The sequence below is a fragment of the Amphiprion ocellaris genome, chromosome 2 (genome assembly GCF_022539595.1).
Source record: "Amphiprion ocellaris isolate individual 3 ecotype Okinawa chromosome 2, ASM2253959v1, whole genome shotgun sequence".
Lineage (NCBI taxonomy): Eukaryota > Metazoa > Chordata > Actinopteri > Pomacentridae > Amphiprion > Amphiprion ocellaris.
The window spans coordinates 31618276-31633772 of record NC_072767.1 but is presented as its reverse complement, the minus strand read 5'-3'; the positions used below and the strand labels follow the sequence as shown (position 1 = coordinate 31633772).

Here is a 15497-nt window from a genome sequence, read left to right as displayed (position 1 = left end):
TACCTTGGTTTCCTGCAGCAGCAGCAGGCAGCTGTTTTTAGGACTTTTCCGTGAACCCACTGTACACCTCTCAGCACCAAACAATGAGCAGAGTCTGGATACATCCTGCAGAATATGGTCAACATCAAATGTTTCCTCCCACTATGCCACTATGTGCAACTATTAAATTTGGGTAGATTTAAATGCTGATTGTGTTTAGATGCTCAGTGTCAGTGCAATGAGTAAGCTTTACCAAAGCATAAAAACTAAAAGTATTCATTCTGCAGGACAACATTCACTGTCGGTATTTGACTATTATATATGCTGTTTTTAATATTACTGCAGCATTGACATGTTGCCATCTACTGTTGTAGCTGTTTAATGTTGAGTCATTTTGAACTACTTTATACAGTGTAGTGTTCAGTGCTAGTTTAGCATTCATATGCTTCTGGAATCACTGTCCTGTGAGAACCATGTCCATCTTAGATGCCAACTTTTCGTAAGCTCATAAAAACAGCTCTGTTTTCTGCTTTGTGAGGATGCATTTTAAAGCTAATCCAAGAGGTTTATTAAATAGTAGAAGAAAGTAGGTGAATTTCTTCAACCAATAAAGGAACACTTAATCCTCATGTTCAACACAAACAATAAAACATTTGAGATACATTGTTTTCATTGGACAACGAGGGTATATATCTGTATAACTCTAGCTGATAGATAAATGCAAGGGAGTTTAAAAGTACAAAATTTGCCTCTCAATGTAGTGGAGTACAAGTATAAAGCTGTAAAGTACATTAAAGTACAAATACATCATATTTGTACTTTAGAACAGCACTCAAAATGTACTTTAATAACATTCCATCGCTGTTTATAGTCTTGAAATAACATCTACGTTGAGGCCACACTTCCCTTTGGATGGAAACAAAGTGTGAAAACGATTGGAACTTGATGGAAGCCACGTAGTGACACTGTTAGTTAACACATATGAGTAGGTCGTTTTCATGTTATGAACGTCTGTTGTTTGACCCTGCTGAAATCAACATCCAAACCCATGATATCAGTGTTTAACCCTGCCCAAAACTGACATTTAAACCAATCAATTGTGCTAATTCTGCAGTCTAGCATCCCTACAAACAGCTGATGGCTACTGGCAATCTGGTCTTATCTATTGATTACATACTCATCATTATTTCTTTACAAACTCATTATGACAGGTGCCTTAAAGTCCTGTATGACTTGCATGACTTGCTATTGTTCGGAATTTGATTTTGCCACCTTGGACTTTTCCTTCGTTCCAGCCCACATGAACACAACCAGACCGATAATTTTTGTAAAAACAAAGATTTCACTATGACATATATGTGATGGTGCAGTGATATTTGCTGGTATCTTTGTTTTGTAGTCTCCTGGTTGAACTCATAACATGAATTTCTTTTTCTGATTCATTGGACAATTTGTTCTCTTCTTGCTGACTGGGCTTTGCCTGTGCTGTGGTGGAGGTCCTGCTCTAAAACGTGTTGATTACTAAAATGCCCATATTCACATCTACATCTTGATGGGCTCATGTGGAACACACCAGTGCTTCCACAGACAATGAAGACACTGTCCTCGGTATGGGGCCGGGTTTGTTTTTCTGGGCTCCAACAGACAGACATGAGAGGTTGCCATGTCTGATCAAATCAGGAGACGCTCACGCTTCATAGCCGTCAGCACTGTGAGGGATTAGAGGCCCCTCCAACCATTCTTCAGCCATCCAAAAATACGCTTCACTAAAATCTTAAAATCTGCGGGTCTGCCAGTAGAACAGCAACAGAGATGGAGGGACTCAAGTCTAAAACAAACAGCAGAGGACAAGAAATGAGCAGCCAATTAAAGCTTTGGTCCCTGCTTCTGAGCTCCCATAACTTGGCATGACAGAACTTTTTTTGTCATCAAGGTCTCTTTTTTTTGTGACAAAACAGTGATGTGAACTGACTGCTGGCGAGCCAAGCCTCAGTGCAACTACTGAGGGATTTTCAGGCAGCTTCAGTGGAGACAACATGCAGCTCGGTGCTCACAGTTCGGCTCAGTGACTTTCACAAACACTGCTGTGTGGTTTGTGCTTTAGTGAAGACATTATAACCTCATCAGCAGCACTGGAGGCTGGTGTCCACTGGTTTGACGAGGACAATTGAAGCTGCTGTGGTGCAACTGGCTCTGCTGGCACAGATTTCTTCTCAAGTAGCTCATCGGCACACTGCAGTCAAAATCCACAAATAACAGAGAATGTGTCGTGTCAAAACAATGAGCAGGTAGCACAGTCAAACCCAGAAACTGTGTGCTGCGTCTCTATACCAGTAAGGGACCAGTTCACTCCATCAGAATTTTATGTTGGATGGAAAGTCACCGTTAGTGTTAACTACCAAGTACAACACAATGAATGTCACCCAGCTTTCAGTTTTTCACCAGTGTGTCTGTCATATTTGGCTGTAGGTTTGTCATCTTTCCAAATACCAAAGTATTTATATTCTGCAACTTTCTCTATATTGGGTCCTTATACAAACTCAATATGAAGGTTATTGCTGTCACCACCTCTAGCTCTAAGCAACAAGATAAACTTAGTATTATGATGATCCTAGGGCTGAAATCTCCAGGTCGACCGGTTGGTTGATATGCTCTCATCCGAATAAATTCTCAGTGGTCACACAATCACTGATGATACTTCCACCAAAGCTAGAAAAAAGAGCTACATCAACAGCTTACCAGGATTAATCCACCTGTAAACACATCTGTGTTTTCACAGCTTTGAACTGTGAACCTGACGGAGATTGCAACACCTAACTTATTTAGCATTTGCTGAACGTTTACTCAGAGTTGCCTCCAATCTAATTGACATCATGTCAAAGGTGTGATCAGTGCGGCTGCATCTAAAAACAGCAGCCTGTGTTTTATTTCTCATACATTTCTGCAAGGATCATCATTTGATTAGGATCTGTTATCAAAAATCCAGCATGCTGTTCTTTTCTGTGTCTGCTGTTGTCATTTCACCAAAAAATAATTGGGTTAAAATAATAAATATGCTGCAAATATTAGCTTTTTATGTGGATTTATATTTCATTCAGGCTAATAAAGCCAGTAGGTAGAGTGCACTCAGCACACAAACAGACGACAGCGTTAACAAATAGTTTGAAAATTCCCTGACTCATGCTATATTTATTTTTATGTTAACCCTTAAAATATTCAGGTACTAAGAACATCTAAATGAAAAGGGAACACTATGGACCTCATCAACACAACCTGAACACATTTTTTTTGTTCTAATGCAAAACAAACCGAGTTAACAGAAAGTGAAAGACAGAGAAATAAAAGAAAGTAGACATCTAGTGAGATGTGTGGATGGGTCATAGTGAATTAAGCTCCTAAGTGCAAGATGTGTGTGTGTATAGTGAGTGTTTAGTGTGTCTAATGTGTGTGTGTTTTGCAGAGGGTCACTCCACAGACCACGTTGATTCTCATCACCATCACTGATGCCAGAGGGAGAGACTAAACTTATCACAGATGAGGCTTGAAGACAGTTCCTTCAAGAAAAGTCCCCTCAGCTGGTGTGTGTTTGTGTGAAGTGTGTGTGTGTTAGGAGAGAGGTTGAAGATGGGTTGTGAGATGCGGGCCCTTTATCAGGCCTCCTGCCTTGCACAGATAAGACAGGAATGCTGCTTACAAAGGAAATCAGGTGAGACGCTGCTTCTGGAGAACAAAACAAGCTGAGAGGGAAGAAGCTGAGCTCCACCTCACCAAGGGCTTTTAAACATCCACCCTCTGACTTCTGCTCCAGCGGGCTCACAAGTGCTCACTCGTGCTGCTGTTAATCCACAACACACTTTTTTCTCTTTAAAATTGTCTAGGTGTCGCTCTCATCCCTGTCTTCTCAGCCAGGTTGCTTATGGCTGCTCATGTTAACTAGCCCCTGTCTGATGTCTACACCTAGCAATCACCACTCGTAAGGCAGGGCAGCATTTCCCAAATGATTTCAACTAAGAAAAGGATAGGAGACACAAATGAATTTCAATGTGTAACCTGATGTGTTTCAGCAAACATACCTTCATCAAAGCAAAACCTGAAAAAGTCGTTGCTCATGCTGGAGGTCCACCTACAGCAGCACCTCGGTGATCTGTACATCACCATAGCTAGAAAAAGTTCAAGGACAGAATCCCAAACACATTAAACGATACAAGATAAAGCTGAAAGATCCCACCACCACATATAACTGCAAAATGGAAAACAGCTTTGAATACTGTTTGTATTTCTGTCAGACATCCCGGAGAAAGATTATATATATATATATATATATATATATATATATATATATATATATATATATATATATATATATATATATATATATATATATATATATATATATATATATATATATATATATATATGTCTTAAAAAAACTGCTTAAAAAACACACATGGGCTCTTTAATAACCATGACACTAGCCATGCTTCCAGACATTTAAAGTATATTATTATATAGAGTTAAAGGAAATAGCAAAAACTTAAGGATCACAAAAAAGTGTTAATGCTTGCTTGATGTGGTTTTTGAGTTGTTCTAAAAAGAGTTAAGGAACTTCACATGAATTTACATGACCTCTTCTGAAAAACTTCTAAGGTTACGGACATTTAATTTATATGCCTGATCAGCTGTTTCTTTTATCTTCATCTCCAATTAGCATGAAACATGGCTGATAAATTCAGCTTGATGACATGAAAACTTCCTTTCTGAAGGCTTCATTTCATTTTTCCCTCGTACATGGCCACAGTCTTGATCATTTCATCTCCTTCATGGTCTTTCAGCAACTTCAGAGGCACATTCACACATATCTGATATCTCATAACACCAGCAACTGGGACCAACAAGTTTGCTGCTTAACAACAGAAAAAGTTTTCCACATATTTTAGAAATTCTCTAGTTTTACTGACTTGTCTCCACATATCATTCAAAGTCAGAATATCTGAGCTGAACATGAAAAAAGTCCAAATAAAGATCATAGAAAAAAGGGCCTTATTGCCTCAAATGTCTCTAAAGCTCTTGAATCTCTTGTCTCTGGAGGATCAGCAATCACTCTGTAGCAGTTCTCTGTACATATGATGGTTACAGTGCAAAAAGGAACTGCTAGTAGCTAATACGGCATAACATTTCTTCATGCAGATCCAAATCCACGTTGTTTATTGCTGCCTACTGGAGAAAAATGAATGGAGGCTTTACTGCTAATACAGTTTTTGTCAGCACTCTCCCCTATCCATCCACACACAGCCATTTAATTTAAATTCAGAACTCAAGGATATAGAGAGGAGAAAACTTTTTTTTAAACTTCAATTTTGATAATACGAAGAATATAATAATACATAATACTCATAAAGTGCTTTTTAAGCTGCATACTGATATTTAAAAGCCTCTTTCTAAAACTGTTGTTCTTTTAATAAGGGTGCATATTGTTGAAGGTTTTTATTATGCGTGAGAGAGGACAGTTATTTTACGATGCACTTAATGTGTCACACTTGCCTAAGCACCATTTCATGTTAAGTGTTAGCAAAACAAAGATTTCAAATGTCAAGTATCATCAGTGTTATTGCTGCTGATACTCGTCACCATTAGAAAAAAGAAAATCAACTTTCTGAATATTTTCTTGTATTTCAGACTGTGGAGAAAACACAACATGTCAAGTACCGAACAACCTCGAACACAAACATCACCTGCATACGTTTGCATTCCTAAGCAGGATTATCTGTGTTTTTCTATTATTCACACATCCATATTTGTGGCTCTTTTCCACGACTGCAGGCTGGAATAAAAATAAAACTCCGGCAAACATGAAATGCAATTATTCTAATGGAATAACAAGGCAGTGGAAGTGCATCTTAAAAATACCACGGCATTTGGATCTAATGACAAATGCAATTTCATCAAGAAACTACAGACCACACACAGCTATTCTAATCTGTTTCATCCCTTTTCTGATTCAGGGGAAGATAAGAAATCATTTGCACATATTAGGTTTTGAAGGCACATTCTGTACAGAGCGTCAGCATCTAAAAAATCATCCTAATCTGCTTATTTTGATGTCCATGACAACTCTAAAATAGTAAACTGATGTTTTGAATATTTAATAATCCCAGTCACCTTCATGTTGTGTCATTTGGAATTTATTTAAATCTGTTTCCAATGTTCATATGTTTATTTATTTTTTCTTAAAATATGTATGTATCTGCCGCAGTTTCCTCCTAGTCTCCTCATTTTGAAGCTTTTCTGGAGGAGGTGCTTTATTTCAGATGCGGGGGTGGATGGGTGCCAGCTGTGTGCTAATAAAGTCATAGAATCTCCAACTAAATAAATATAATTTAAAAAAGACAATAAAATTAAATGAAATCATAACACCGAGTCTTTTCCTGAATGCATATACATTTAATAATGGCTAAGGTGTAAATGCTTAAATCTGTAATGACCTAATCCTACTTATTAGGATTAGAATTACTAATCCTTCTTCCCTGGGACCTAATGCTATAGAATGGATAATGTTCTATGCTTCTTAAAGAGAAGAGAGAGAGAGTGTCCTTTACTACTTTTTCTTCCATTTGCCCCTTTCAGACATGGAATGCATAACACTGCAGGCTTCATCTGCCTGTCAGAGTGATGCATTTTTGTCATTCAGAGATATTTGACACCTGGTGTGAGAAAACAGAGACTGGCAGTGAGTTCTAAATGTTATGACAGCGAGGAGAACGGCTGCATTCTGCAACACAGATGGATATTTAAACTTATTGTGCCGTTGAAGCCGTAATTAATAGGCATCATGAGCACGAGGGACTAAGTGAATGCACATTTTCACATCAATCTCATCATAACATAACATTATTAGGGAGCAAATTTGGCTGCTTGTTTGGTAACATCTAACAGTGCACAGATGCTGAATGACAGAACATTAAGTTGAGGCCCTTGTTTAGTTCCTCATATGTGAAGTGCTTCGCTGCATATTCAGTTCTTCATCCACTCAGTTAAATGTATAGACTGTATACACTGCAATTATCATGAATGCCTCTTCTTTGATTGTTTTGCATGTTTTGTTGCTGTGTTGCGAGATGCTGTGTTGCATGTTTTAATTCGTATTTTAACCCTCTGTACCCCCAAAACAAGTAGTCTGTTTGAAAGGCATGTTATGTTTTATAAAAAAAAAAAAAACAAACACAAAAATTATACCAATTATCATGGGCAGAAGCTGTAAAAACGGAAAGAATTGCTCAATTTTCACGTTTACAAAAGTACTTGACTGGGTGTGAGTTTCTGCAAAAAAGCACCAAATCTTTACATTTTTTTTTCAAAATAAATCATGTGCACAAGATCCAGTAAAAATGACAAAAAATGTGCCATGACCAACTCATCTGCAAGTAACAGTCGCATGCCAAAAATTCTTCAGGTGAACTGCTGGCCTTGTTTGCAAAGAGGAGAGAGGAGACAAGTATGGAAAATGTAAGGAGTCAATTAATATAGTATGTTGGAGCTTCCAGGTAAATTTTGCACATGCTGATTTTATTTCTGATTAATTTGCAGAAAATACTATGCAAATAAACTCGACTTTGGTTCTTTCATGAATTATGGCGTCATAACTTTATTATACTGCATGTAGGTTTTCTGAGTTCTCTCTGCTTCTAGCCATGGTTGTGCTGTTTCCATAGAGATGCAGGACTTCATATTACAGAAAAAGATTAATCTACAGTGAAACTGTGACAGGAGCGAAAAACAAACTGCTTGAGGTTCAGAGGGTTAATATAACCTAAGTCAATTATGCAAAATGAGGCCTAATGTTTGGATCCAACTAACAATTTGGGAGGAAACTCCAGGCACACAGTTTTGGTAGCAAACAGTTAAAACATATATTAGATACTTGCTTCAGGCCTTCAAATCTACTTAATACTCCACTGGCAAATTATATGTTGGTCACAGCTCTCAAATGCTGACTGTAGTACGTTCTGTCTGCTTCTCTATATAATATTTTTGAACTACCCTGCTTTGAAATACTGTTGAAAGCGCCGTAGACTGACAGGACTTTCCTGAAAAGTTTTTCACTTCACTACTTTCTGTGCTTTGTTCCATTTTAGATGGTGTTTGTGTTTTCAAACATAAATATGTCAAGTAAGAAAAGAAAGGTGTTTCCCTCTGAATGCTGGGATTTGAACCAAACTCCTCCTTCTTCAGTTCTTACTTGGCCATCGTCTCTGCAAGCTTAACACATGAAAATGACACCGACACTGGGCTGAAGAGAGAGACTGAGACAGTACCTGGGCGTCAGGCAGGGCGACGTCCATGATGAGCGGCTGGCCGTGAGGCTCCCCGTTCTCTAGCCTGGAGTAGACCAGCTGGTAGCCTCTGATCTGGCCGTGCTGCTTCACAGGCAGGGGAGGCTTCCAGGTCACCCTGAGGGCAGTGGAGTTGAGGGCTTCTGCCTCCACCTTCCTGGGAGGAGCTCCAGGCACTGAAAGCAACAAAGTACACAACTTCAACTTAAGCGCTGTTAGTGAAATATGCATGTTTTCTTTTTTTTTTTTTTTTTTGTATTTATTGCAGCAAGATGTTCAATTTCAGTTCAGTAGGTAATAATAAAGAATGTTCATCTGAGTCCTTATTAGTACCTGTCAATATTTAGGAAGGTCTGACAGCCGGGTAGCTCTACATGTGAATTTTCAAGGGTAAACAGAGAGGAAGGCTGCAGGTATTGGACTGGATTTGAAGAGCCTCACTTTAACTCCAACATGCACAAAGCGCAGGTGTGCTGCTGCGACTCACCTGACACATGCCACAGTATCTGTTTTTCTCATGCTACTCACCGTGGCACGTTGTCAGGGTGGTTAATATTCAGTGAAGTGCTTGCTGCTATTTCTTTGTGCCTTTGTATGGTTCATTTGCTGCCAGTGCTTTATGCTCAAAAATGCTTCCAGAAATTTAAAAATGGTACAGCACACAAAGGCAGCGCAACCAACCAGTACAAAAATAACCTAATTAACACTTACTGTTGCTGTATTCACTGTTTAACAACTTCCATGCTTACATCCTCGATTGTTCCAGGATTTCATCCAGAAACACTGAATAGTGGTGAGCAACCAAACATAAAAATTTAAAAATAACAAATGTAAAAATGATTGAAGAGCAACATCAATCCAAAAGGTTGCGTACTTTCATTCCTAAACCCTTAATAAATATCTACATTTTAAAAAGACATTTTAAGGTTAGAATTCTTGTGGTGATTTGCTGTATGGACTGTCCTGTAACCTCACTCACCTGTCACCCACGCCCTTAACTATGCAGAATTCAAAGTGTTAATACAATTTAAATGCAAGAGTTATATAAAAATTCACCTGCTGTACAGTTGCCACGAACAGGGAAATTAGCTGTAGAGACCAAAACTGTTTTTACACGGGGTTCTATGGGATTGACATGCTTCTGGAGCAAGCTTCAGGCGGTCTTTCAAGGAACTGCAGTTTTTGTCACTTCCATGTTGGGCTCATTTTTCATGTTTAGCTTTTTGAAAACTGCGCTTTTGGAAAACTTCTTATAGGATGACAATATCGAAACCCTTTGCATTGCTGACGTGTCAACAGGATTGTAATCTCTTGCTTACATGAGGCGAGTTTGTACAATAGCGATGGGGTCAAAATAATGCTGGTAAAAATCTTGGCAACTTATTGCATGTTTTCCAATAAATGTACAGTGACTTGTCCAGTATAGCAATGCAGAGAGGCATCAGAATCAGTGTCAGTATCAGTACTGCTGATAGGGTGCGTTCAAGTGAAATAATGTTATCAATAAGGAAAATGTAAGGTTTCATTTATATTACGCACGAATTAGCCGACTAGACTCACTGGGTCAGTTGTGGGGTCCATTTGTATTAAACAGCAATGGAGGAAAAAAATGAAAGCAGAAAATGAACTTGCCTGCTTCAGTATAAAATAATCACAACAACACACATATATCTCACTGGAATGCGTCATGTGCGATAAGGTGCGGGCCTCTAAATCGTCTGCATACGGATGTTGTCAGACCAGATCCATGCATCGCTAATGAGAAGAAATGAACTTCACGTTCAATTAAAGCTGATGTGCTGAAAGCAATGACAGCAGGTGAAATTTCAGTAAAATGTAAGTGTGCTCTGAGCATTTCAGGCATCTTCTGAAGTGGAAGCAATGAACGCAGTTACACGAACAGCAGAGAGGAGCTGAACTGTCAGCTGCAGTTAGTAAGTGCTGAAAAATAACATGTTATGCTTTGTTTTTGACCTTGTCCAGGTCATTTGGAGAAATAAATAACTGCACTTAATAATTTAAAAGGTCAACAGAAAAAACCCAGATGAGAGTGAATTGTTAGGACAACATTAAGCCATCAGATTTGTTTAAACAACCTGTGTCCAGACTACTGTTTTCTGGTGGTTTGACCAAGGACTGCTGTCGGCATAAAGAAATAAACAATACAACAGCTAAAACTCCTCTTTACAGTGCAGTAAGGAGTGGCACATAGAGCCCAGCTGATCAAACATTACTTTAAACAACGTTGTGTGGCAAAAGCAACATAAACACATATATAGAACAACAGTTGGGGTGTATCAGTGGCTAGATCAAGCAATAAATGCTCTATTTACCCACTAAAACACGCTAAAACTGTAAACACTAAAACACCAAACCAGTGTTTTTAGAATAATTACACACTCTAGAAGCCATTTTGGAAAAGAGCTGTTTTTTGGGTAAGAGAAAATGATTCACTTAAGCTGGATCATCATATTAAGAGTCTGAACACTCAACATGCCGGCAGATGTGCTAAAACCTGTTCCTGCATACACAATCTAGTAGTTTCTCTTCAGAAGTTTGACCTGACAAGGTAGTTACAGGCCTGGAGAAGTTCCAAGGAAAAGTGAAGGTCACTAGCTATCTTTGCAGGTTATTCACATCAAAGCTTGTCACATGGAGCCCCAAGAGAATGCTGGGAGCAGGATTTAGAGCTCACACTTTTTGCTTTGCAGCATATCGAAATGAGCTCATGAAGAGAATGCTTGGTCAGCTTCAGAGGGAGGCGTAAAAGAAGACAGATTTGACTTCAATAAAAATGAGCATATGAGGTTGAGTAAATATTAATGAAATTCAACACAGACACAGGAAGAAAAGGTTAAAATACTCTAAAAGAGATTAAGACATAGAGAGAAGAGTGTTAAAGCAGCAAGTCGAACTGTTCAGGTACCCGCTGACACAGCACGCAAAGAAAAACTTGGTGTGTGCACTGTGCACTTTAGTCTAATTAGAATCGTTTAACCTTTTCTAAAACCAGCAAGCTTCCAGAATCAAGCTGCAAGCTTTGGAGGAAAAACGTCAATAAACTTCTGTGTTAACAGCACAACGCAAAGCCACAGCCTTTGTAGTGTAGAAGAAGAACAAAAGAAGTATGTAGCAGACAACAGAATCCCATAGCAGACTAAATCATATCTTTGAAGTCAGTCTGCTGCCACGGACTAAAATGAGCTACAGTCATCAGGAAATATTAGCAACATCTAGATGTTTAGCTGCAGCTGCCTTGATAGTTGTTACGTTCACACTGAGCTACTTCATTTTTATTGAACAACCCTCTCACCAGAGAAGAATGTCAGAAAATTGTGAATTACATTAAATGACAATATTCTTTACATATCTCACTTTCTAAAATACTGACAGAAAATCATTGTATGGTTAAAGTTAAAGAGCCCACATTATGCACATTTGCGGGTTCATAACTTATTTGGGAGTCTACTAGAATATACTCACATTCCTTAATGTTCAAAAGCACATCATTTTTTCAATGCTGTACATTTCTGCAGCAATTCTTCTCAACCTTTGTCTGAAATGCTCAATTTTAGCTCCTGTCACATAAGAGCTTCTTCTGACAAGCTCAGTCTCTTCTGTTTGGTCAGCTGGTCCAATAAAAGCACACCAAAGGAGCTGCTAGGCAGTGGTTATACAGATGTGTAACATAGTGATATAGATAAGTAACGGAAGAAAAGCCTAAACTTTACCCGAGGCATTTTAGGCAGGTAAGGAGCAATGTTTTTAATGGGAGAGAATAACTCTATTGAGTGTGGACTTTAGGCTTTTTAAGTCTGCAGACCTTTAAATATTAAAAAAGGCATTATACAGCTACAGAAAATACTAAGACAAAGACAAAACCCCAAAAAGCAGAATATGGGCTCTTGAAGGTTTTGTTAGATATGAGCCAAAAGAGCTAGTGACATGGAATGAAGGAAATATTGTGCTTTGTCTCAACAATGAGAACTTTTTTAAGGTAAGGAAATCTTTCCATCATGACTAAAAGGTTATAGGATTGAAAAGCATTGTTTCAAGCTCAAGAAGTCAGAAGGTTACGGTTAGGGGACTAAAACACACAATAAAGGACTGATAAAGATTGTTTTCATGGAAAAGAAAAAGGTGAATATATTTCTGTAAGCTATCACATCTAAATCGCAATCCCCACAAACCTCCACATCCCTACATCACCTCACTACATAAACGGAGTACCATGTCCCAAATTGGCCCAGAACATGCAAGTGTGACTGCCCGTATAAACTGCAAGCCATTTTTCCCAGTCACATTAAAGTGACAAGGAAGCACACTAGTGCTGTTTATTGTAGTGTTTATCTCAGATAACAGGATGTTCTCACGATGTTAAGAAAAACCTGTGTGTCAGTGCTAGTCTATCCATGGAAGTCATCCATCTGTGCCAGTTGAAACATAGATGGCAGCTAGTGCATTTTCAGTCAAATGAAGATTCATGATGATGTAAGATGACGTACATGCTAACCAGAGCTGGGGACGAGCACTGATTTTATCTCTGTCTATAAATACCTGTTTTCTTATTCCTGTCTGATTTCACTAACAGATGCACAGTGAGCGGGGACACAGTTTTGTTATCCACTCCCACTGTAATGTGGAGATGTGTAATGCAGACGTTGTGGGGCTTACATAGTTCATGCTGGTTCTAAACTTGTAGGGCCATCCTGACTGGCAGCATGAAGCCGGATCACGTGTCTGCGGATGCTGCCGATTCTCTGCAGCAGCTGTCAAATGCTACTGCAGCCACTAATTGTCTCCTCGGTATGAGTCTCCCTGTGTGCAGTACGTCTGCTCACTTCCTCCTGCTATCCTCAGATTAAAGAAACCTCAACATGCTGCTGTGATTTATTTGCCTTTACATGAGACAAAAAACTCTTAGATCACGTTTGACTTGTGCCATTAATTACACATTTGCTAATTAAAAAGCAATTTTGTAGAAAGTCAGGAAAGTTGCAGTTTGTCGTAAAAATGGTAAAGTACGATATATTTTTTCAGTGAAACTGCTCAGTGAGCTACATCTCTTGCACAACATGCAATTCTATCCATCCATCCATATATGATCTTCAGTGGCTGTGGGCAGCTGGGTGGCAAAACCTCTGTGACTTTGGAATGTAATTATGCATTTTCAGCCGTTTCAGTGTTAATTCTAAACAGGACAAGGACAAGTTCTGATTTCAGATTTGTAATTCATGGCATAAAACAAAACGGATCAAAAGACTATTTTTCTCTTGCAGTTGAATATGTCACACATTTTTTTTTCATCATAAAATTCTATGGTGGTCAACCAGAAAGGGCAGGACTTTGTCTTTTTATATTTGACATTGATATGTTTATAGACACATACCCAGAATGCTATCCAGGTCATCGCATAAAGTGAATTTTTATCGGTCAATACGCTGCTTTTTTCGTCATTGTACACCTTTGTGTTCTGCTGCTGCAGTTTCTTTATCTTCAGGTGTCATTGCTATCTGTCCTTTCATATCCTCTCTCATCCTCTTTGAAAACACCTAGAAAGCTTTTTTTTTTTTCCTGTTTTAGAATTCAGTCAGACCATATTTCAGCTAAAAACTTGGTCTCCTACTCTCCTTGATCTGCTATTGTGACTAATTTTTCAAGTTTTGGACAGCCTATTGTTACTTCTTGTAATCACTCTGAAAGTCCACACCAACCAATAATGTTTTCACTTTAGAAACAAACCAAAATGTGGTTCAGTTTGATGAAGACTAAGACCATCTCTTTATGTTGAACCAAGATCTGAGGAAGGTTACATTACACATACAAATTACATCTGTAGTTTAGGTTTGGATCAAACCGAAAGTCTTCATCAAATGAGTTAGTTTCTATTTGATTTGATTACATTTCCAATTTACAGTTGGAGTCACTAAAAGAACATCCCGCTGGATCAAAATACACTTTACTCTTGAAAAATACATTAAGGTTTTCTATTTGGCTTGTTGGGATGCTTCAAAGTTTTCCTTTTATTTAGTTCTGACAACAATGGCTGTTTGCCGGATTGAACAACTATTCTCTGGCCAGCTGTGGTCTGTAGCTGTGAAAAGGGTCCTCATTATTGAGCTCACCGTCCCTTGAGAAGAAGGCGTGACTGCAGCCAGTGGAAGGAAACACTTCAAATATACAGAGCTGGCAGCAGAGTGCCAAGATGTTTGTTGGAATGCCAATATCTACCACACAGAAGTCAAACGCAGGTGTTTAGGGAGCAAAACGGTTGTCAAACTGTGACACCTTCATTGTGGCAACATTCCCTTCACTTCAATTGCAAAACATATATTATCTCACACCAAAAAAAAAAAAAGTCTTCAGTCTGGTAAGCAAACAGTTTTGGGGTGGATAAGAATGGAAGAAGTTTGCATTGATGTATTTTATTTTAGTCCTGAATCCTCTGAATGACCTCATCTTCCCGAGCACTGATTGGGGGCCAAGACATGTCAGCTTGTCTTCTCTTCTTAACGTAATTCTTATTTAAAGGGTTACAGTGTTTCATTGTGTTGGATGATAGCAGTAGTAAAATGTGGGCTGCGATGTGATGACACACCTGCTTGATGAATCACAGCTGTCAGCGCTGACAAGTACCTGGAAGCCGGATTGAGTGTTGCCTCCAGAGAAGAGCCAAAATGTAATTTCAGGAGCATGTCTCCAAAGCAGAGAACAGTAGAAACAAAGGTGATGTTACATTTCCTGCAGTAGAAAAGGGCTAACTGTGATGCCTGTTAGTTTGCTTTAATCTGCCAGCTCTGTTTAGGTTTAGTGTGCTACTGACGTTCGGTATCTAAAACCCAACACATGAGGAAATCTAAGCTCACACAAAGGGCCTGTTGGCTCAGGACAGCAGGGAAATAACCGAGCACTAATTTGACACGTCTCGATGAGGCAGGTCTTAATCACGTCCCAGGGAGACACGATGAAATGCGACAGAAAATTACTGCTTCTCTTCTCTCTCACACGAGCGCAATATGTGAAAATGTTCAGTCTCAGTGATTTTTAAAGAGCAGAGCTTGCTTCATTATTAAAATAAATTAACAGTGAGCCAGAAGCCGTCAGTGTGCTGTGAACCACTGTTGTGATTCTGAGGCACCCGGCTGACACTGATGTGAGCTGGAAGGAGGATTCGTGGGCAGAACACAG

General features: G+C 38.9%; 1 protein-coding gene across 28 annotated transcripts in view; it reads right to left on the bottom strand.

Moving 5' to 3' along the window:
- ptprfa (protein tyrosine phosphatase receptor type Fa) overlaps positions 1-15497 on the bottom strand; it is a 397399-nt gene that overhangs the window by 110612 nt on the left and 271290 nt on the right. For all 28 annotated transcript variants that reach the window (XM_055015931.1, XM_055015928.1, XM_055015939.1 and 25 more), the window contains one exon: positions 8292-8485. In XM_055015931.1, the coding sequence (XP_054871906.1) occupies positions 8292-8485 (194 nt within the window). The remainder of the gene's footprint in view (positions 1-8291; positions 8486-15497) is intronic.